The 22,575-nt window shown below is 46.2% G+C and overlaps 2 protein-coding genes across 2 annotated transcripts; both read left to right on the top strand.

Annotated features, from left to right (window-relative positions):
- Window positions 1-2,386: 2,386 nt before the first annotated feature.
- mri1 (methylthioribose-1-phosphate isomerase 1) lies at window positions 2,387-17,638 on the top strand. The gene is given in 8 exon segments (XM_048248003.1): window positions 2,387-2,716; window positions 2,852-3,028; window positions 8,704-8,927; window positions 10,415-10,545; window positions 10,548-10,583; window positions 11,536-11,712; window positions 12,177-12,401; window positions 15,549-17,638. Coding segments are annotated over 7 exon segments (1,059 nt in total). The 5' UTR covers window positions 2,387-2,716; window positions 2,852-2,896; the 3' UTR covers window positions 15,683-17,638.
- Window positions 17,639-19,361: 1,723 nt separating this feature from the next.
- Window positions 19,362-22,565, top strand: c7h19orf53 (chromosome 7 C19orf53 homolog). The gene is made up of 3 exons (XM_048248084.1): window positions 19,362-19,512; window positions 19,965-20,020; window positions 21,952-22,565. Exons 1-3 carry the CDS (start codon window positions 19,425-19,427, stop codon window positions 22,093-22,095), a joined length of 288 nt encoding a protein of 95 aa, XP_048104041.1. The 5' UTR covers window positions 19,362-19,424; the 3' UTR covers window positions 22,096-22,565.
- The last annotated feature ends 10 nt before the right edge of the window (window positions 22,566-22,575 follow it).

The raw sequence follows: 22,575 nt of genomic DNA, 5'->3' as shown, positions 1-22,575 counted from the left end.
CACAAACACCAATAGCAGCTATACATACACACACACACACACACACACAAACAAACACCAATAACAGCTATACATACACACACACACACACACACACACAAACACCAATAGCAGCTATACATACACACACACACACACAAACACCAATAGCAGCTATACATACACACACACACACACACACACACACACCCAGACACCAACAATAACTGTAGACACACCCCCTAAACTAGAAGAACTGCTGAGTTTGTGATCCCCACGTGTCCCTCAGTAAAGAGAGCAAGTGGACCTCCTGTCTGTTTAGAGTTAGGACCGCTCTCTGCCCTCTCTCAACTCTCTCTCTCTCTCACACACACACACACATTCTCACACACACACACACACACACACACTCACACACACACACACACACACACACACACACACACACATATACACTCTCTCTCTCTCTCTCCCCCTCTCTCTCTGACTGTAATAACGGGCTCAATCTAATCTGGCTGCTCCAGTCTGCTCAGATTATACTAATCCCCTCGCTCAAGGGGAGGGTTGTGCCACTGTGATAGGGTGTGTGTTCGTGTGTGTGTGTGTGTGTGTGTGTGTGTTTGGGGGGTGATGTATAGTGTGGATGAGAGGGGGAAGCCATCCCATAATCGGGGATTAGCCTCACTGTTGTTGCCACGGAGACGACTCATTTACAGGCATTACACACACACACACAACCCCCCCCAAAAAACACACACACACACACAGAGACAGAGACAGCCAGCCATAGGATAATGACACTGACACAAACATAAATTCAGATCACACACAGACACACAGCCATAGGACAATGACACCAATACAAATACAGATACACACACACAAACACACACACACCCTATCTGTAGATGTATATGTTGGTTCTCTGGGTTCCTCCTCCTATGCTTCCAAGCCAGCTCTGGTCCACACAAGAACAATCAACGCAAGCACACGTAACACAAGGACACTATTGCCTATGTATGTATATAATGATTATGACACACGTGTGGATGTGTGTGTTTGTATGCAAGGGGTGGTGTTTTGGTTTCTTTTTATTTTATGTCTGTCTCTGCTTTCATCTCTGAAGTATGTGTACACACACACACACACACACACACACACACACACACACACACACACACACACACACACACACACACAGGTCTGTAAGGGATTCCTGTAGCATCTACTTTTACCCCAGCACAGAGTGGACAAGGCACTTATGACGAGGAATCCCAAACCTCTCTCTCTCTCTTCTCCTCCTCCTCCCATCACTTTCCAATAATGCTGCCGACTCTCAAGACCCGATCACTGTTTCTCTCTCCCTCTCCCTCTCCCTCTCTCTCTCCCTCTCCCTCTCGCACACACACACACACTGACCTGTTCTACAACTGCCTGTTCCCCATAGCAACACATTAACATAGTCCTGTGTTGCAGTTGGGAAATAAATAAATAAACAAACAAACAAATAAATACAAACAACTTTTCCTTTGGGTTTGCTTACATCGTCCCCCTTTTTTTGCTTGTTTACGCTCTCCTCGTCAGCTACAGTAGAAACGCTGGAGGAGATCAGGCTTAGGTGGGCTAATGTTTTAACACGACATGGGGTTGTTATTATGTTATGATATGGTTATGATGACAAACCTATATTAAAATGTGCATATGATATACAGATGTGGTCCCTGGCTCTCATTTCAGACCTAACCAAACTTAAACTTAAGCTATTAGGCTCATATCGTGTGCGTGTTCAGGTGGTAGAATGTAGTCTCTGCAACAAGACAACTCTGTTCAAAGTGAGGAACAGTTGTGTGAGAATAAGTGGATTTTACAGAGACAATATAAGTCCTGACACTAAGAAGACTAAATAAAATGGTGTGTGGTTGTGGTCGTAGGCCAGTGAGTGAATGGGAAAAAGAGCTTGAGAGCATTAATGTGTTAAAGACAGACACGGGGAGAGGCATTGACTAGCTGTGAATAATGACCCGAGTCCCCTCGCTAGGTCCGGGGGCAGCACCAGAGCCGACATCTGCCTTCCTCTCGATCCCCCTTTCTCTAGCCATTCTCTGAGGGAAGAATAGAACCCGCCTCGCGGGCCCATTGTGAGGTTGCCACCGCTGTTCCCAGTTTATGCTAATCCTGATGAACCGAGGGGCGCGTTTTTCACCTCCTGAGACAAGAGCAGCGCCTGGCCGCCGAGAGAGAAGTAGGCTGAGCGAGAGAGGAGAGAGAGTGCACCCGCGCCCGCTCGCTCGAGCGAGCGCTATGAACGCGCGCCGTCTCAGTGTATGGGATCGTGGTGGTGGAGCGGAGTGGAGTGACGGGAGGAAACGCGCACAGCGTTTGTGCCCGAGCCGAGAGAGCAAGAGGTGGGCGTGGACAAATGGAGGCGGGGCTTCCTGTCGGAAGGAGTGACACGTGGTCCCCCTCCGTCTGTGTGCGCGCGCGTGTGTGTGTGTGTGTGTGTGTGTGTAGGGAAGAGCTTGTGCGCCAGAGGACTGACTCTACCCCATTTTCACGTTTCTGTCGCGCGTTTTTACCCACCCACCCACCGACCGACCGACCCACAGACCCACATATCCTCGCACTGGAGCTACGGCTACCCCCTTTCTTTGAAAAACCAGGTCGTCTCGGCAAGGAACGTTAGCTAGCCTGCCAGCAACGCAAACACGGACAGTGAGCCGGCCCCGTTGTCACGCGGGTAAGAGTGTGAGCGCAAAAGAGGGAGGGAAGGAAGGAGAGCGAGAGAGCTTTTGGGTGTTTTAAGAGTCTCCCACCCCCTCCTCCTCCTCCTCCTGCTCCTGACCACTCTCTCCCCAACCCCCCCTCCCCGTAGCAGACCCCCGCCGTGCCGCAGACTCATCCCACGCCGACCGCGGCCATGACGCTGGAAGCGATCCGGTACCGCTCCGGGTCTCTGCAGATCCTCAATCAGCTGCTGCTGCCGCACGAGACGGTGTACGAGGAGATCCGCTCGGTCCAGGACGGTTATGAGGCCATCAAGAGTATGAAGGCAAGTAGAACTACCGGGGCTCTGGGCAGGGACCGTAGGATCAGGGCTGGGATCGGGTCTGGTTCGCTCGTGCATCCTGCGTGTGGGTTTCCTCCCGTCGGTGGTTTACAGTTTAACCAGTTGCAGCACAGAGAATTGCAGTATATAGCGGCGCGGGTGTTTCTTTGTGTCAGTCGGGAGCACGGGGTCGTTCTTTTGTGTGTGTGTGCTACGTGGGGGGAGATGCCGTGTGTGTGTGTGTGCACGTCTAGTTGATCATTTGCATAGCAGTGCAGGATCGCCAAGCATCACAAGCTTGTAGGGCTGGTGTACTATTGTCAAGGGCAACCTTCGCAAGCATGCAGTTATCGATCTAGTCGGACTCAATGTGCAAACTGGGTGTTTGTTATGATGCGCATGGCCATCATGGTTACATTTCAAAGAATAAAAGCCAAGTCATGTTCGTTATTATTGTAAATAATGGCTATGTAGCCTAGTTGTTTGGTCGGCTAGTAGTAGGTCTGTCTATTTTAAGAGATTAGAAACTGCAAGTGGATATAGGCTCCGTAGACAAACCGGATTCACGCCCTCTCTCTGGGCTGATGACAGCCCGAGGCTCCGGTAGGCAATGCGCTCCGGTGCGGTGCAACGCGTGCTCATGATGAGCGAACGGGGATAGGCGCCTTATAAATGTTTAATCGTGTCCAGGTTAACAAATGCTACGGACAGATTGCTCGGCCAGGTAACTCGCAGCGGGGAGCCATAAAGAACGGTTGGTTTGGCAAACAGTTATAGCACCGAGGGTGAAAAATCTGCGAGATGAATTATTGATAACCTCTCCGATTTCCGCCTTTTTTTGTTGCTGCCGCTCATGCGGTTCAGGGCACTGTCCCCGCTTTAATGACTGTTTCACACCATTATGGACCGACAAGGCAACAGATTGTCACATTAGCTCTCCGTTATACATTGCATATGTTCCACTGAAAACCTTGTGTGCGCTTGTACATGATGTTTTGTCTGTTAGCAGAACAAAGGCCAAAGCCCAGAGCCACTGAGCATCTCTCTCTCTCTCTCCCTCTCCCCTCTCTCTCTCTCTCCTCTAAGATAGCAGACTCTTCATTAATAAGTATCAAAGCTTAGAAGTGCTTCTTCATTAAATTTGCCTGCCATACCCGAGCACTGGCAATTAAAGAGAGAGGTGATGGAAGGGTCACACACACTGCACTGTCTACACACACATATCCACTGTGAAAGTAACACTCTTTCTAAGCCACACACATACATCTAAAGTTTCACTCTTAGAAACACACACGCACACACACACTTTGCTTGTGTGAAAGTTCAGGAGCTGCATTCATTAGCAGGCTGAGGTGCTGCCATGGTCTCTGTAGAGAGAGAGAGAGAGAGAGAGAGAGAGAGAGGAAGAGCTGATATCATATCGAGTAAACTCTCTGACCGCCACCCACTCTTGAATGGGCTGAACTCACACAGATACACACACACACACACACAGATGCACACACACAAACACACAAACACAGTGCAGAGGCACGCAGACACACACACAAACACACACAGATACACACGCACACACACACACACACTCAGGTATCACACATGCATACACACACACACACACTCAGGTATCACACACACACACACTCAGGTATCACACATGCATACACATACACATACACGTGTGGTGATGTCATGATGAGCGAATGAATCTCTGCCACCCACTCTCGAAGGGGGCGACAACTTCAAACGATTACCTCACCATCAGCTGATGTCATTGCTATTGTCACTACCACTATACTCTGTGTGTGTGTGTGTGTCTTTGTGTGTTTTGTTCACATGTGTGCATATGTTAGAGGTATGTATACTTGTGTGTAAATGTGTGTGTGTGTGTGTAAGGATGTCAGTAGAGGTTAGGCGTGTATGTATATGTTTAAGTGTGTATGCACATGTGTGTAAGCATGTCTGTTAGATGTGTGCGTGTGGTTAGAATAATTTGTTAGAGGGCTTATGATTTTGAAGGGTCTATCAATCAGGTTTTTGATCATGGTCTGGGAAGTTGTTTGTGTGTGTATGAAATAAATGTTGTTCTACCTGCTGGTGTCAGCAGCAGCTGTGATTAAGTGTGTGTGTGTGTGTGTGTTCATATGTCAAACCAGAGCTCAGCTTCAGGTGTATAGACCCTTTCAACAAGGTAAACAAAAACAATGCTTGAACGTTCTATTTGGGCCCCAATCTACTTCCTCTGCATTAAGATAACATATGGAATGTTAAAAAGGAAGTCTTGTGGGGCCAACTATGATGTTGATAATGGAACTCTCTTGAAAGGGTCCATATTTGTGTGCGTGCTCGTGCACTCTGTGTCTGGCATGCATGTTTGTAGGTCAAAATGCCAACAGTACCAAAGTCATGGATGGGTCCTCAAGAAGCAATACACTGTGATGGATAAGAAATATATAACTATATTTTATATAGACAGACAGACAGACATACATACATATAGACAGACATACATACATATAGACAGACAGATAGACAGACAGACAGACAGATAGATGGATAGATAAATAACACACTGCTGTCATAGCAGCTCCATTTGTGAACAGTGTAAATACATGGCATAAGACTCATACAGTCCATAATGACTTAGTACTTAGACATACGAGTTAGATAAGTGCATGTTATCTACAGATTACAGTTGACTACGCAATACAAATACACAGCAATCACAGCAGGCAAAAGATAAGTATCCCTTGATTTAGTTCAGTATTAAGCTAGGGTAGTGGTGCTCGAAGAGGAGCTTCAGCCTGACCCTGTTAAAGTGTGACACCCTGTATCTGCGGTTTAATGGCTGATGTATGGAGGGTCTGAAAAGGTTGGCGTACAATCTTTGAGCAGTTTTTTTTTTATTATTTGATGGGACAGTTTGGCTTTTAAAGTAGCGGACACTCTTGCACCACACAATGTTACAATACTGTAACATGTTCTGCTATGTTATTGCTATGACTCAACAGGGAGTATCAAAAATATGAGTTAAATAAATACATATTCAATTCAAATCTAGTGGTAGATAAAAGACGACACACAAAAACATAGTGAGCTCCAGTGTGCTGAAAAAAATGTGAGCCTTACAACATGTCCTATCTGCAAAGCGATTCGAGTGAGCGTTTACATTACATTTACATTGCTTTCAATTGGAATGTCCTATCCGCATGCGACGCGACACACTCTCACCGCGCTGCGCAGTGCGATGTGGCACGGCAATTTGAGCAGAGCCGTTGTCAGACGGCCAGTTTCTATTTGTTTGTCACTCACGTCGCTCTGCATTACGAACGAGAAATATGACTGAACATGGACATTGTGGACAGGGAGCACTCAGTACTACGCCACAGCTGGACGCTCACAGGCAGTTACAATACGCCATGGCTTTTATTCACACCAGCGGAGCTGATTCTGCCCATGCACCACGCTGAGGCTACTGTTACACTGCCACTGCAAGGCACAGGGGCGCAACAGTTATACTACAGCTTTGGTGTGCCATAGTAAAAAGTCTGGAGCTCAAGAGTTTAATTCGAGGGTGAAGAAGGAAAGAAAGAATGGAATGTGTGTCCTGTCTTAAGACATTTGTAAGATGTGTCCTGGCTTAAGTCGTTTATGTTAAGACGTTTACAGTATGTGATGTGTCCTGAAGTTGTTTATGTGATGTGTCCTCACTGGAGGCCTGAGAAGCACCTTTTAGCCTTTTTTGAGTAAAAAGAATCCTCCTCAGGTCAGGTTGTCACAGAGGCCTTTTCCACTAACAGAGAGCTGTGTCCAATCTGGTTCACTCACCAGATGTTGAACTGTTTCAAGCAAATCGACCAAAATTTTGTCGGTTTGGAAACCTGAAAAGATGGTTCGGAGCTGGCACCAAATTTTTGTTTTCCCTGTTAACCAAAACGGGTGTGTCATTCGACAGGTCCGTAATGCACACTACACCATATGTTGATGACGCATCCTCGATTCCGTTCAATACTGGTCGAAATGTGGACTGGCGCACTAAGGTTCAAAAAATATTAAACATAACCCGTCCAAAAGCCAATTCTCTGTTGATCGCAAAACACCCAGTGTCGAGGTCGAGAGTTCAGGAAGCTGCTGACACTTTCTGTTCCAGTCCAGACCTGTCACTAATCCGCTGGGGATCCTCTCCGTTTCGTGGGGATCCCCCCTTCGCTCTCACTCAAGCTTGGCTTAGGCGGCTGGAGTTTTTGTCGCGCGACGAGCTAATCCAAATCCTACATCCAGCATAAGGAGCATTAACAGCTCGTCGTTTTATATTCACTTTCAGAAAATTATATTCAACTCCCTGAGTCCATCTCTCTCTCTCTCTCTCTCTGTCCTACTTTCTCTCTCTCTCTCTCTGTCTTTCTCTCTCTGTCTCTCTTTCTGCACTCTCTTTCTCTCTGACTTAATTCTGAGACATTGCAACAGTAGAATAACGGCAACAACAGTGAAACAAGAGAGTGTCTCGAAACATGAGTCGGCCGTTGTCATGCCAATAACGGTCCTTGTGGACGAGCTGTAAGTGATTTGTGTTCTTTTGCAGTGAGTTTTGGGAGAGGGTGGGGGCTCCTTAGCAGGATAGTCTTATTGGATTTACCTCATAAACCAGAAATCAATTTGGCTTCTCCTGTGTCTCGCTCTGGCTGTGCTCTCTTCCACACTCAGACCACTCTGTCGTTTAGGCTATAGACCCTTTCAAGAGAGTTCCATTATCAGCATCATAGTTGGCCCCACAAGACTTCCTTTTTAACATTCCATTATGTTATCTTAAAGTAGAGGAAGTAGATTGGGAACCAAATAGAACGTTCAAGCATTGTTTTTGTTTTTATTGTTGTAAGGGTCTCTCTCTCTCTCTCTCTCTCTCTCTGAGGTACAGGAAGTGTTCGAACCCTGTCCTTTTCCTGTCTGTGTTTCTTTAAAAACACATGTGTACTACGTACGTTAGGTCGTTTGCCTACAGGATTGCGCAAAACCACGGCCCCAATTTCCGTGAAACTGTAGAATTAAATCGGACAAACAGATTTGGATTCAATGGGTGGATCTAAGAATCTTTTTTTTCACTTTCTGTAACATCACGAGAAAGAATTTTTGACGAAAGTGGATTATTGACCTTGGCGATGATCTGTGCTCTCTCTTTGGAAAATGTAACAAAACACTGCACCAATCCAGCCCCTCTAAATCATGCTTTAGTAGCATTGTAATGGGAATGAATTGAAGAGTGATTTAATAAACAAGTGACCTCCCCTCCTCTCCATATCTCCCTCTCTCTCTTCCCCTTATTCTCTTCTCATCCTTCTCTCTTTTTCTCTCGCTCTCTCCTCTCTTTCTCTTTCTGTCTCCCTCTCTTCCTTTCTCTCCCTCTCCCTCTTTCCCTCCCTCTCTCATCTCCCCTCTCTCTCGTTCCCTCTTTCCCCTCTATCTCTCCCCCTCTTCCTCTCTCTCTCTCCCTAACTCCCTCCTTCCCTCCCTCTCTCCTCATCTCCCCTCTTCTCTCTCTCTCCATCCTCCTCCTCCTCCTCCCCTCCCTCTCTCCCTCCTCCTCTCCTCTCTCCCTCCCTCTCCCTCCTCTCCTCTCCTCCTCTCTCCCTCCTCCTCTCCTCCCCTCTCCTCCTCTCATCCCTCTCTCCCTCCCTCCGCAGGTGCGCGGCGCTCCTGCCATCGCCATCGTGGGCTGCCTGAGCCTGGCGGTGGAGCTGCGTGCGGGCGCCGGCGGCGACGACCCCCTGGCCTTCATCCGCGAGTCGCTGTGCCACCTGACCTCGGCCCGGCCCACCGCCGTCAACATGGGCCGCGCCGCCCGCGAACTCATGGAGTTCAGCGAGAACGAGAGCATGGAGAAGAGTGGAGAGGCACTCCGAGACAGGTGAGGGAGGGATGGATGGAGAGAGAGAGAGAGGGAGGGAGGGAGGGATGGAGGGAGGAAGAGAGAGAGAGGGAGGGAGGGAGGGAGAGATGGATGGATGGATGGATGGATGGAGGGATGAGTGTAGAAGAGTAGGAGTGCTGTGAGAACGATAGCATGGAAACAGAGCGGAGAGACACTCGGAGACAGATGAGGAAGAGAGAAAGAGAGGGATAGAGAGAGGAGAGGCACTCTGACAGGTGAGGGAGAGGAGGGATGGATGGATGAATGGATGAAAGTATGAGAGAGAGAGAGAGAGAGAGAGAGAGAGAGAGAGAGAGAGAGAGAGAGAGAGAGAGAGAGAGAGAGAGAGAGAGAGAGAGAGAGAGAGAGAGAGAGAGAGAGAGAGATCATTGAGTTAGGGAGTGATATAGGAAGGGTTTGTGCATTAGCTGCTGGCTGGCTGGATGAATAGGGGGATGAGGAGAGTGAAGGAGAGAGAGAAAGGGAACTAGGAGTGAAAATGATCTTTCCCAGTAAAGATTGTGATGACTATGAGGAGGTGGCAAACAAAAGAATCTCTCGGATATGTGGGGGGAGGGGAGGGGGGGGTTATCCATACCTCTCATTCCCCCTGGTTTTGTACAACACTGTCGGCAACTTTGAACGCTTGAAAATGAAACCTAGAGGGAGAGAGAGAGAGGCAGAGGGAGATGAGGAGACAGATAGAGGGATAGAGGGAGGGATAGAGGGAGGGAGGGAGGGGAGCCATAGGAGAGGAGAGGTAAAGCGTAGAGATGAAAAGATGAGAGGAGAGATGAGAGGAGAGGTAAATTACAGATGATAGCACAGAGCTGTGAGTCAGGACCCCCACAATGCAAGGGGGTTGGTGGGGGAGGAGGGAGGAGGGGGTGGACGGGGGTAAATGTGGGAGGAATAACTAAAAAAGGGAGGAAGAGTGAGCAAAAGAGTGTTAGTGCGAGAGAGAGAGAGAGAGAGAGAGGGAGAGAGTAAGTATAAGTATATAAACTTTTTTGATCCCGTGAGGGAAATTTGGTCTCTGCATTTAACCCAATCCGTGAATTAGTGAAACAAACTCCGCACACAGTGAACACACAGTGAGGTGAAGCACACACTAATCCTGGCGCAGTGAGCTGCCTGCTACAGCAGCTGGGAGCAGTGAGGGGTTAGGTGCCTTGCTCAAGGACACTTCCAGCCGCGCCTACTGGTCGGGTTCAACTGGCAACCCTCCGGTTACAAGTCCGAAGCGCTAACCAGTAGGCCACGGCTGCCCCAGAGAGAGAGAGAGAGAGAGAGGTGGTATTTCAACAAAAATATTTTAAACTATTCTTGGTCTTACTGTTTATGAACCAGCTGAATGGAAACAACCAAAGCAGAAAGATGGGAGGGCATCTATGCATGTGAATGCAGGGGGCTTGACAGATGTATCCACCAATGAGATGTCGGTGTCTCACCTTTCACTGTGCTTGTCCCCGCCTCCTCTGCAGCGCGATTGGCTGGATCGAGGAGATGTTGGAGCGGGACGTGAGTGACAACCGAAAGATCGGGAATTTCGGTGCCCAGCACATCCTGTCCGGCGTGCCGAGGGACTCGGTCAGCATTCTCACGCACTGCAACACCGATCACTCGCCACCGCCGGATACGGCACCGCACTCGGTACGTGTGTGTGTGTGTGTGTGCGCGTGCGTGTGTGTGTGTGTGTACCTTTGGGTGGGTGTGTGTGTGTATAGTTGTCATCCACCCACACCTGAGTGGAGTTTCTCACCATGATGATATGTTACACACACACACACACACACACACACACACACATTTGCTCTGCATTCATTATCACTGTCGGCGTTCTCACCTGCCACACACTGGAGATGCCATGAGTGGAGTAGCGTTTGAGAGAGCGGTTGGCATGGAAACGGTCCTGGCCCAGACTCAGGCCAGATTTGGGCCTGATCTCGGTGTGGTTCTGATGCCGTCACTCTGGGCTGAAATTAAGTCACTGTGAAACACTAATCTGAAGCAGTTTCCAATCGTTGTGATTTTGCTATAAAAATGAAGTATATTTTTGAATTGACCGTAATTAAATTCAGCAAATCGAGAGAGGGTAGCAGTGGTGGCGTAGATTCAGGAAAAAATGAATATATATACTGCTCAAAAAAATGAAGGGAACACTTCAAACACTGGATAGGTACTCTGACACTGTTTGGTTTTGAGCACAAGTAAAACTTTTGAGGCAAGTGTTTTATTTTGAAAAAACTGTCAGACACCCTGTGAATGTAGTTTGAGAATGGAGAAAAGGGTGGAAGGTTTCAAAAAATGTGTTTTAACAATTGTGGAAAACTGTAAGTGTTCCCTTAATTTTTTGAGCAGTATATTTATTTATAACTGGAGATATATACAAATTGTGTCTTCAGTATACACACCTGACATAACGCACTCTAAGCAGACAGATTTCACAATAGCCAAAGTGTACTGGTAGCCACCTAAAGAAGCCAGCTTCTCAGCTACTCCTTGACTCTGTGTTTGTTGTGTGTTTTGAATGTGTGTGTATGTTTTTCTTTTTGTATTAACACACCTGTGTGTGTGTGTGTGTGTGTGTGTGTGTGTGTTGTAGGTGTGGTGCGCTCCCTGCACTCGCTGGGCCGTCTGAAGCGTGTCTACTGCACGGAGACTCGGCCGTACAACCAGGGCGCACGGCTGACGGCGTACGAGGCCGTGGCCGAGGGCTTCCCCGCCACGCTCATCACCGACAGCATGGCCGCGCTCACCATGAGGGAGAAGGGCATCACCGGTACGACCGTGTGTGTTTGTGTGTGTGTGTGTCACTTTTAACACTGAAGTTAGTAGACTGAAGTGTGACATTTCGTGTTGGTCAGATAGAATGCATAGTTTGTGAGGATCCTTTATTGAAAATAAGAAACCACTTTATTTCTAACTTTGTCAAAGTCTCAAGTGTATTTTTGTATTAATTTATCAATTTATTATTTAATACACGTTTTCCTGGAAAGTCTCATTTTCTGAAGTTCTTGGTAAGGACAAACTGTACACTGTCTTATGGGCTCCCACAATCTTTGTCAGATTTATCCAGAGTGATCAAAATATTGTACAATTAAATCACCTTTGGGAGCAAAAATAAAAACAGCATGTGTTATTTTCTTTTTGGTTATTTAATTGTCTGGCACCTGTTGAAATACTTACATGTGCGTGCATTATTATATAAAGTCAATGACTGCAACCTCTCTCCCACGCCTATAGCTGTGGTCGTCGGGGCTGACCGAGTAGTCGCCAACGGCGACACAGCCAACAAGATCGGCACGTACCAGCTGGCCATCGCCGCAAAGCACCATGGGATTCCGTTCTACGTGGCGGCGCCAAGCACATCGTGCGACCTGAGCCTGGAGAGTGGACGTGACATCGTGATCGAGCAGCGCCCGGCCGAGGAGCTCACCAGCATCAACGGAATCCCAGTCGCCGCGCCAGGTCCGTGTGTGTGTGTGTGTGTGTGTGTGTGTGTGTGAGAGAGAGAGGGAGATTATATAATACCTACATCTCATGGAAACTTCTTGGTTCAAAGGGTTCATGAACTTCATGACCGCAGTGTGTGTGGAGGTTTTGTGTGTGTGTGTGTGTGTCTGTTTTGTGTGTGTGTGTGTGTATCTGTGTGTCTGTTTTGTGACCGCACACATTGAATAGAATCTTCTCTGCAGCTATTTCAGAGCACTTCACTTTTGTGTGGAAAAGATGTTCGTCTGACAGCAATAGATTGACACTCTCAACCACTCTCAAAGGATACTGTACTCCTGTGTGTGTGTGTGTGTGTGTGTGTGTGTGTGTGTTGCTCACTTTAGAAAGTAGAAGCTGCTCGAGCCGCTGAATAATGCATTGCTCTGAAATGCATGTGAAGAAAAGACAGAAGAGTGATGGCGCGCGAGAGAAATGGGTTTAGAGGAGAGAGAGAGAGAGAGAGAGAGGAGAGAGAGAGGAGAGAGAGAGAGAGGGAGAGAGAGAGAGAGAGAGAAGGAGAGAGAGGGGAGAGAGAGAGAGAGAGAGAAAAGGAGAGAGAGGAGAGGAAAAAGAGAGAGAAAAGGAGAGAGGAGAGGAAAGGGAGAAGATGGATGAAAGAGAGATGAAAGAAAGAGAGGAGAGGAAAGAGAGATGAAAGAAAGAGAGGAGAGGAAAGAGAGAGGAAAGCAAATGAGAAGGGAGAGAGAAAGATAATGGGTTGAAGGGTAATTTAGGGGTAAAAACAAAAAAAGAAAAAAAGTGAAGAGAGAGATTTTTCAATTTTGCTCACAGAAATGCACATAACAATAGTCTTTACTGTATGAAATAAAATAATCATACAGAGACAGAGTGAAAGTGTGGAATCAGAGTTCCAATTCACATACTTCTGTATACCATATTAGGTATTGTAAGTACAGAAGTATGTCAATTGGAGCACAGCCCTTGATTAGCAGAATAAAGTGTCATCCTATTCCTGTACTTCCTGTAGACTGCCCTGTTGATGAGGGACTTTCTACGATTCTGCTTACATCTTCCAACCTAAACGTCGGGACACTCGACAAAGAAATCTTGAAAAAGCACTTCATTTTTAGTTAATCTGTTTGAGAGGTGGAGGGGGAGGGAGAGAGAGGGAGGCGAGAGAAACACACACACACACACACACACTGCACAGGATTATGATTGTTCTCTTGTACCGGTAGTTGTTCATATGTACAGTATGAGAGAGAGATAGAGAGATACTTTGACTTTAAAGATTCCTTTATAATCAGTCAAAAGGAAACTAATGCACACCTTACAGACACCTTACACAAAAGCATCTCTCACACACACACACACACACACACACACACACACACACACACACACACAGATGAGTGTGGGAGGAAAAGTGAAGGTATTGCAGTGAGACAAAGAAAAGGAAAAACGGGGTGAGTGGAAGACTGAGTAGAGAAGAGGAGGAGAGTGTAGAAGTGGAGGAGGAGATGAGGAGGAGATGAGGAGGAGATGAGGAGGTGTGAGAGGAGGTGGAGATGAGGAGGAGGAGAAGGAGGCGGAGGAGATGAGGTGTAGAAGAGGAGGTGGAGAGGAGGAGGTGTAAGAGAGGAGGAGGAGATGAGGAGGAGAGGAGGAGGTGTAAGAGAGGAGGAGGAGTTGAGGAGGAGATGAGGAGGTGTAAGGGAGGAGTTGAGGAGATGAGGAGGTGTAAGAGAGGAGGTGGAGAGGAGGAGGTGTAAGAGATGAGGAGGAGATGAGGAGGTGTAAGAGAGGAGGAGTTGAGGAGGTGATGAGGAGGAGGAGGAGGTGTAAGAGAGGAGGAGGAGGAGGAGATGAGGAGGTGTAAGAGAGGAGGAGGAGATGAGGAGGAGGAGTAAGAGATGAGGAGGAGATGAGGAGGTGTAAGAGAGGAGGAGGAGATGAGGTGGAGAGGAGGAGGAGTAAGAGATGAGGAGGAGATGAGGAGGTGTAAGAGAGGAGGGGGAGATGAGGAGGAGATGAGGAGGTGTAAGAGGAGGAGTTGAGGAGGTGATGAGGAGGAGGAGGAGATGTAAGAGAGGAGGAGGAGGAGATGAGGAGGTGTAAGAGAGGAGGAGGAGGAGATGACGAGTTGAGGAGGTGTAAGGAAGTAATAAGGCAAGAGAGAGCGCAGTGTCATGTCAGTGACATTAGAGTAATTAAAGACCAGCTTTAATGAGTCCCACTGCCCTGGGGGAGGGATGGAGGGGGCGCAGAGAGAGAGAGAGAGGGGGAGATGTGAGAGAGAGAGAGAATGAGAGAGGGGGGGGAGAGAAGATGAGCTAGAGGAATAGGGGAGGATGGAGGGGACGGAAGGAATAAGAGATAGTGGTGGAGGAGAGAGGGAAAATGGAGATAGAGAAAGAGGGAGGGATCTGCTGCCATTGCTGCTCTTGCCCCAGAGGATGCTGGAGGAGATAGAGAAAGAGGGAGGGATCTGCTGCCATTGCTGCTCTTGCCCCAGAGGATGCTGGGAGGGAGAGACCCCTGGAGGACACAGTTACATGTTGGCATTAGGCATGACATTTATGTGTGTGTGTGTGTGTGTGTGTGTGTGTGTGAGAGAGAGAGAGTGTGTGTGTGTGAGAGAGAGAGTGAGAGAGAGAGAGAGAGAGAGTGTGTGTTAGACAGAGAGTGCATGTGAGTAAAGGGCTTGTGAGGAGGGAAGAGATTGATTGGTCGGAACGAGATGATAATATCCGCCTGACTTCCATTAGGCTGCAGTGTCTTCTTTCTACTACTCCCTCTCTCTCTCTCTCTCACACCCTCTCCATCTCTCTCTCTTTCTCTCCATATCTCTCTCACCCTCTCCATCTCTCTCTCTTTCTCTCCATCTCTCTCTCCCTTTGTATATAATTTCTCTCTTGCCCCCCCTGCTTTTCTACCCTCTCATGGTTTCCTCTCACTATTCCTTTACTCTATCTATTTTTTCTATCTATCTTATCTTGTCTGTCAATGTTCAATTCAAAGTGCTGTATTAACATGACGCATAAGACATTGTAGAGCCAAAAAAAAGTCAATCAAAGAATAAGGAGTTCGCTGAATAATACACCTTAGACTCTCTCTCTCTCTCTCTCTCTCTCTCTCTCTCTCTCCCCCCCCCCCATACAGGTATAGATGTGTGGAATCCGGCGTTTGATGTCACCCCTCACCAGCTCATCACAGGTGGCATCATCACTGAGCTGGGCGTCTTCCTCCCCTCCGAGCTGCAGGCTGCCCTGACCGGCCGCCTCACCGCCCTCTAGGCCCCACAGCGCCCCCCTGTGGTCTGGTGGGGCAGCGCAGCACAGTGTAGTGCTGCTGCACCTCGACTACAGCCGTGACCACAACTCACTTTGGTTCTCTGCATTACTCTTTCTACTAGTGGTACATCACCATCACACACACACACACACAAACACTATCTCTCACACTCTCTCTCTCACACACACACACACACACACTCATTGCTGCTCACATGAGGTAATGGAAATGTCACATACACACTCACTCACACACACACACACTAAAAATGCGCAAAGGCATACTACAATGATATGAATAAAGGACTATAGATACGCTAAACACACACACATACAAATGCTGCAGTTGCACACAAATATACAGAGATGTGTGCACACACACACACCCGTGCACACACATATTGTGTACAAGTGTTACACATGCACACTTGTGGTGTATACTGATGTTGCCAGACTCACAATCGGACAGTCTTAACCCAGGGAAGCATATTTGTTAGCACGCACACACACACACACGCACACACACAATCCTTTACCACACACAATCATGCTTTCCTCTCCTCTCTCTCTCTCAAACACACATATTATTTTTTGCCATTTGTCTGAATGTCTGTCACTGTCCGAAAGCTGTCAGCACCACCCCCCACCCACCCACCCCCGCCTCCGCTCCTGCTACCAGTGAACAGTAAAGCACCATAAAGGTACAATGACAAACACCGAAGGACTGTACTGACCCCAGAACAGTACCATCATTTTCCTCAATGGGAGGGACGTAGTGTAAATATGAACGTAGTTTTAGTGATTAGTGTACATAATGTACAGAAATCCTCTCAACCTGACTTGGAGGGGATGGAGACTAGATTTAGACTCAAGTTGAGCTGATCAGATCTAGAGAAGAGATTTAGAAACGGGCAAAGTGTGCTTACTGTGCGAGCCATGCCCAACTAAAAGCTCAAATATTTCTCCCATCTTCTCAATTTTTACTAACAAATATTAGCAGCAGTAAGGTGGGTCCTCGCAGATATTCAATTTCCTTTTTAGACCAAATCTGATAATAATTAAACCTGATCAAACAAGAAGAATGAGACCAATGCCAGTTGGCTTTCACAGAAAGCTGTGCCGTATTTGACAGACACTGAACAGAGTTGGTGGAGGACAAACTGAGTAGAACAAAAGCTCCTCTTCATGACACTGATATTGTGCAAAACGTCGTGCAAAACGTCCAATTTTTCTACTTTTATCTGATTTGTAGCTGCAAGATCATTCGCCGTTAAATGGAAGCAAATCAAAGACTATCTGCAAATGTGTAGTGTGTACTCTGCTAGGTAGTCCTTTCATACTTTGAGGCTAGTTACTTGGTACTATGGAGCTTGACATTTGTGACCTCCTGTGTTTACCAAACTACCTGATACCCTTCCATGTGTGTCCCCCTGTCGCACAGTGTCCTCCCTGTCGCACAGTAACATTGTAAATACAGACAAATAAGAACTTAAATCATGGCTAACCAACCTCTTCCTTCTTTAAGCTATCCAAGTTGTGACGGCAACTGTGCCAGTTATTTTGCTGAATGATGCACAGAGTATATAATATAATATACATATCAATTCTTGGTGAGGGGGGTGGGCGTTCTAGACCTAGAACTTCTTTAGGGTAATGTTTTTGTGATGTCAAAGTACATTTCCAGGATACGCTTTGTTTGTTTGTTTTTTCTTCATGGTTGCCAAGTGCAGATGACATCACAGCCTCAATGATATCACAAGTCCAGAGTTCCGACGGTCAGTGTAGTTCACAGGCGAATGTTCCGCGACACAGAGGGGTTCAGGATGATCCAAATCCTGGTGTCACTCCACCAGCACAGATGACCAATCAGAGAGCTGAGGGCGGTGGGAAAGAAACTTCTCTTATAAAGCTGGAGATTACAGCTTGCTTCACCACACACACACACACAAACACACACACTATTAACCCCATCTATCCATTTATAGCACAGCTACAAGACGATTGGGTACTGTAGGGGATTAAAAAACAAACAACAAAGGCAAAGCATAGACACACAAATGTCTCGGGGGTTCATCTTGCATTGTTCGCCGTCATCCACTCTACCTTCAACGTTCTCTACCCCCACCCCCAAACACACACACACACACTGTCCCTCAATCTCACACACTCACTTATTGTTGGATGTCACACTTTGAAGGTGGAGGTTGGTAAACACCTCTGTCTTGATATGGGCTTTTGTTTGTTTGTTTGTTTGTTTGTTTTGTCTTCATTCATTAATTCATTCATTCATTCATTCATTCATTGTTTGTTGTAGAGGAAAGAGGGAGAGATAAACGGTGGAGAGCAATGTAGCAAATTTCTGTCACCCTGTCTGTATGTATGATAGGTTTCGGGGTCCCATGGTTCCGTTTATTTCTGATGTATCTTCTTTGGCTGTGACTTGTCATTGTTTTTATGATTATTATTATGATTATAATCATTTCTTTTTTTAACATTGATTTTTTGTAAAGGTATAAATATAAAATGTGACTCTTAGTGACAATACAGTTGTTTTACAAACTTATACAGGAGGCCCTCTTGGCACCACACACACACACCATCCCACTCCAGTGAAGCAAAGTGCCAGAATCAGTGGAGTTTGGTGCAAGGATGCCACTCTACAGGTCGAATCAGACGGCCATCTTGGGAAGGTCCATTTTACCCTCAGTATTTTTTGAAATACTTTCTTTAAGTTTTGGGGAAATTCTATATAAAACAATATGTGTTCTATCCATGTGATGAATTGATGGCAATAATAGGTTTCAAGGCCCATTTAAATGGAAAGTAGTTTTGTTTTTTTTTTTTTTTTTTTTGTTTTTTTTTTTTTTTGGGGATTTCCCTCCCAATTAGTTCAAATTGTTTAGTTCAAAAAGTTAGTTCAAAAAGTTTTCGTAGCTTTGAATCTCAATTGAAACTTTGTTTTGCAAATGTTTTGTGCTGTGCAATAATGGCAGCCTGTTTTGTCCCCCCTTAGTCAGTACCACAAAGGACTTGGTCTATCGATGGACAAAAAACCCAACCCATACTGACCTATGTCCTCAACTTCCCTCCCCCCAAAAGAGATGAAATCAGTTTGTGTTGCCAAAATGCAGCGATGAATGGTGCTGTAAGCTTTCAACCAATGAGAGTTCTCCTCGGTGCCTTTGTGACCAGTGGGAGAGTGGTGGTGAGTGGTTGTGTCTGGTGGAGAAGGCCTCTCTTTTAGTCTAGGTTTGTTCTTGTTCTTCTGATTATTAATCACAATGACATTCAGTTTTTGTACTCTGTGGGAATAGGTTAAAAAAAAATACAAGAAAATAAAGCTGGATGTTTTTATACATATATGAATATAAAGCTGTATGCGGCCGACATGAACAAAAAAAAAAAAAGAAGCGTCTCTTTCACGTTAAATGCAAATAAAAGAGGAAAAGATCACCTCTCAAACGCCTCATGCTTGGTTTTTGCCTTTTAGTCTGATTTACCCTGTAGAACTGGCCTATAATAGGCAATAGCAACAATAATTATAATAATAACTGTTGTTGGTGTACATATTGTTAAGTTTAATGTTATTGTTATGAATTATTATGATTCTTCATGGCTCTATCTGGCTTAGCCTACATTAGAGTGCCGTTTCTGAGCTCACCAAACCTCCTCTATCCCACAATGCATCTGGACTCATTCATTTACAGTTCGCTCTACGATACCGAAGCAAGTGTGCGTGGTCGACATGGCTCAAGGTAAACAGAAATTTAAAGCGCAAAAACCCGGCGGTGGGAAGAAACAGACTCAGAAACAGAAAGGTCCAAAGAAAGGAGGTAAGAATGTGTCATTGCAATGCCTTGGATGTCAATTTCTTCAACTGAGAAGTAGTAGTAAAAAGATTTGTACTACTACGCCACAGTGTAATCGCCATTTTGGCTCTTCAGTAGCTGGTAACATCGACGAGAGGGGATAACACGTGAAAGAAGGGTATTCTAACTTTTGCACTGTGTTCAGCATGACAATGACATCCAACTCGACTTTGTTACGAAGAGGAATTAAATACATTTCCCCCGGAATATCACGCGGGTGTCCCTAAACGTATAAATGGTACTATAGTGATTTGTTTAATAACTCCTCACGACGTCTTATCTGTTGTAAGATACTTTCGCTAATGCAGTTATTAGCGGAGGTTTAACATTACGTCCTAAACAGGGCTTAAACATACTTCTTAAAACTATTTCAGAACGCTTTGTCAAGTTACTTTATTCTGTTTTTGCATCTTAAGGGAGGATAATCGCACCCAAGAAAGCACAAGTGGTCCAGCAACAGAAACTGAAAAAGGTAATCTCAAAGCGAGAGAGTGATGGCGAATACTTGTAAGTGTGTTTTGTTTGTGCCCCTCAAGTAGGGCGTCTGCTTCGTATCAGTCCGTTATTGTCAGTGCTTCTATCTGATCTCCGCTGTTGTTCATTCATGGTCCAGAAATAGACAACAATAGATGAATGTGACCTAGACAGTAAGCCAAGCTGTCACCAGTGCCACCCGCCTAGTCGCTAATGTTATAGCATCCTAAATTCACCATGAACCTACTGCTGCCATTCGCTAGCATGTCCACTTGTACTGTCATAATTCATATTAGCGAGCTATTACAACAGAAGGCCACTTATAGCTAATCTAGATAAGGTGACCGGCCGAGGTGACAGCTGAAATCACTCTGACTGCAGATCAGGGCCGAGGACTGTGGCAACTACGGGCTATCTTGGCACCTTGGCCAAGTGTGCGCAGCGCCAACGCTAATTTTGAAAGCCTTTGACGTACGTAGCAAAGCTTGTGATGCACGCTCTTTTCCACTTTTGTTGCCACTAGGGGTGGCTTGACTGTGCTTGGCATGACTCGAGGGACCATTTCTTGTCGGATGGAGCACAAACTGGAGGAACTGTTTTGTTTAGTATGTTGAGACATGTTGACATGACCCCTTGCTGACTTGTTTGTTTAATGTCATGTTGACCGGGGTAAGCGATAGCCGCCGCAGCAGCAGACAGACAGCGCTTTGGGAGGGTTCCAAAGCCCGCACGACCTTCACATTGCATTGTTTCCTACTGAGAGACTGATGTCACAACAGGCTGTGTTCTATTTAAACCGCGGATAGAGACAGTCTCTGTCTGTGCATCACACATGCGCCCCACAGGGCCCAATATATACAGCTCTGACCTGGCCTAGAATGACCCGGCCTCTCCCATGTGTGATACTAGAACAGAAGCTTACATATTGTTTTATTTTTTATTTGAGGGCAGTGGTGGCCTACTGGTTAGCGCTTCGGACATGTAACCGGAGGGTTGCCGGTTCGAACCCCCAACCAGGCACGGCTGAAGTACCCTTGCGCAAGGCACCTAACCCTTCACTGCTCCCTGAGCACTGCTGTTGTTGCAGGCAGCTCACTGCGCCGGGATTAGTGTATGCTTCACCTCACTGTGTGTTCACTGTGTGCTGAGTGTGTTTCAGTAATTCACGGATTGGGATAAATGCAGAGGTCTCTGCATTCATCCCAATCCTAATTCATCCACTCTGCTATTCTTTACACCTCTTGGTTTTTGTCTCCTATACCGCACTGTAGCTTGAATGTTCCTTAAGGCTGATTTATGCTTCTGCGTCGACTCCAAGCAATTACTATGCCGTTGCCTCAACGCCGGTGTGAACTTTTCGAAGTTCTGTGTCGCCTGTGTCTGCGTCACTCACCACCGAAATGGTAGTCAGAATGAGAAACCCTTATAGTTATAGACTGCCGTGCTGAAATATTAATCTTATTTGTTTGGCCTTTCTTGCTTAGATTTTGTAAAAAAAGGAGAAATAGACAGTAAAATCCAATGACCTAGTGTAACCAGACTTACTGTTAATTAACCTTACTGTAACCAGAAAATAAGTCTGAGGTTATTTGCGAGGTGTCTGCACGCTAGTTTATGTTATGTTAGCAAACAAACTTTACCACAACTGCCCACAAAGTACTGCTTGCTGGCAAAGTGCTAGTTTCAAAAGGTTACTGACAAATGTACTGACACTTTACAAATGGATCACCTTGTCATTGTAACCAAAATATGTCTGAGGTTATTTGCAAAGCTTATGTCCGTGAACTAGCATGAACTCTCTCTCTTTCTGCCCCCCCTCCCTTTCTTCTCCTCTTTCTCTCTCCCTTCTTCCCCTCTCGTTCTTTCTTTCTTTCTCTCCCCTTTTCTTTTCCTCTCTTTCTCTCTCCCTCCTCCCCCTCTCTCCCTCAGGGTCTGGAGGTGGCCATCAGGAATAAGATTGAGCAGGAGGTGACCCAGAAAGCCAGCACCTCCATGCACAAGCGCCTCAACGTGCTCAAGGCTCCCGAGAGCAAGGCAGGAGCGGCTGCGCCTACCGCCGGATCCTCCAAATAACACACACACACACACACACACAGAAGGTAATAGACTGTGAAATGTGTCTAGCCCAGGTCTGACAAGAGCGACCCCCATCCTCAATTGTGTTGTGTTTTTGAACCAAAAATATTTACAGATTTACAGTTGATGGTATAAATCTGTAGTTGAAATGATGTATTTGGGATCGTAAATTTCTGAGGAGGGCAAGTCTGAAGTCTGACTGTGTGGCTCTTGTAGCAGGCCTGAGAACTATTGAGTTTGTTTGTTTCATTTTTTTTTTTTTTTTAAATGTGACCTGAACATTGCAGCTACCACTGTGGATGTTTTGTATTAAATGTATTTAGTGTATATGGCCACTAGGTGGCAGCCTAGAGCTGTGAAATTTCAGCTCAGTCCAAAACACATGCAACACAAAAGTGATCAACCCCAGATTTTTCTGTACAGAGATCTTTTATGAAATAATGGCACATTAAATATATATAACCCAATATTTTTGAA

Source organism: Alosa alosa, chromosome 7, assembly GCF_017589495.1.
Source record: "Alosa alosa isolate M-15738 ecotype Scorff River chromosome 7, AALO_Geno_1.1, whole genome shotgun sequence".
NCBI lineage: Eukaryota > Metazoa > Chordata > Actinopteri > Clupeiformes > Clupeidae > Alosa > Alosa alosa.
Note: the sequence above shows the minus strand (reverse complement) of the source record. Positions and strands in the feature narration are given on the sequence as shown.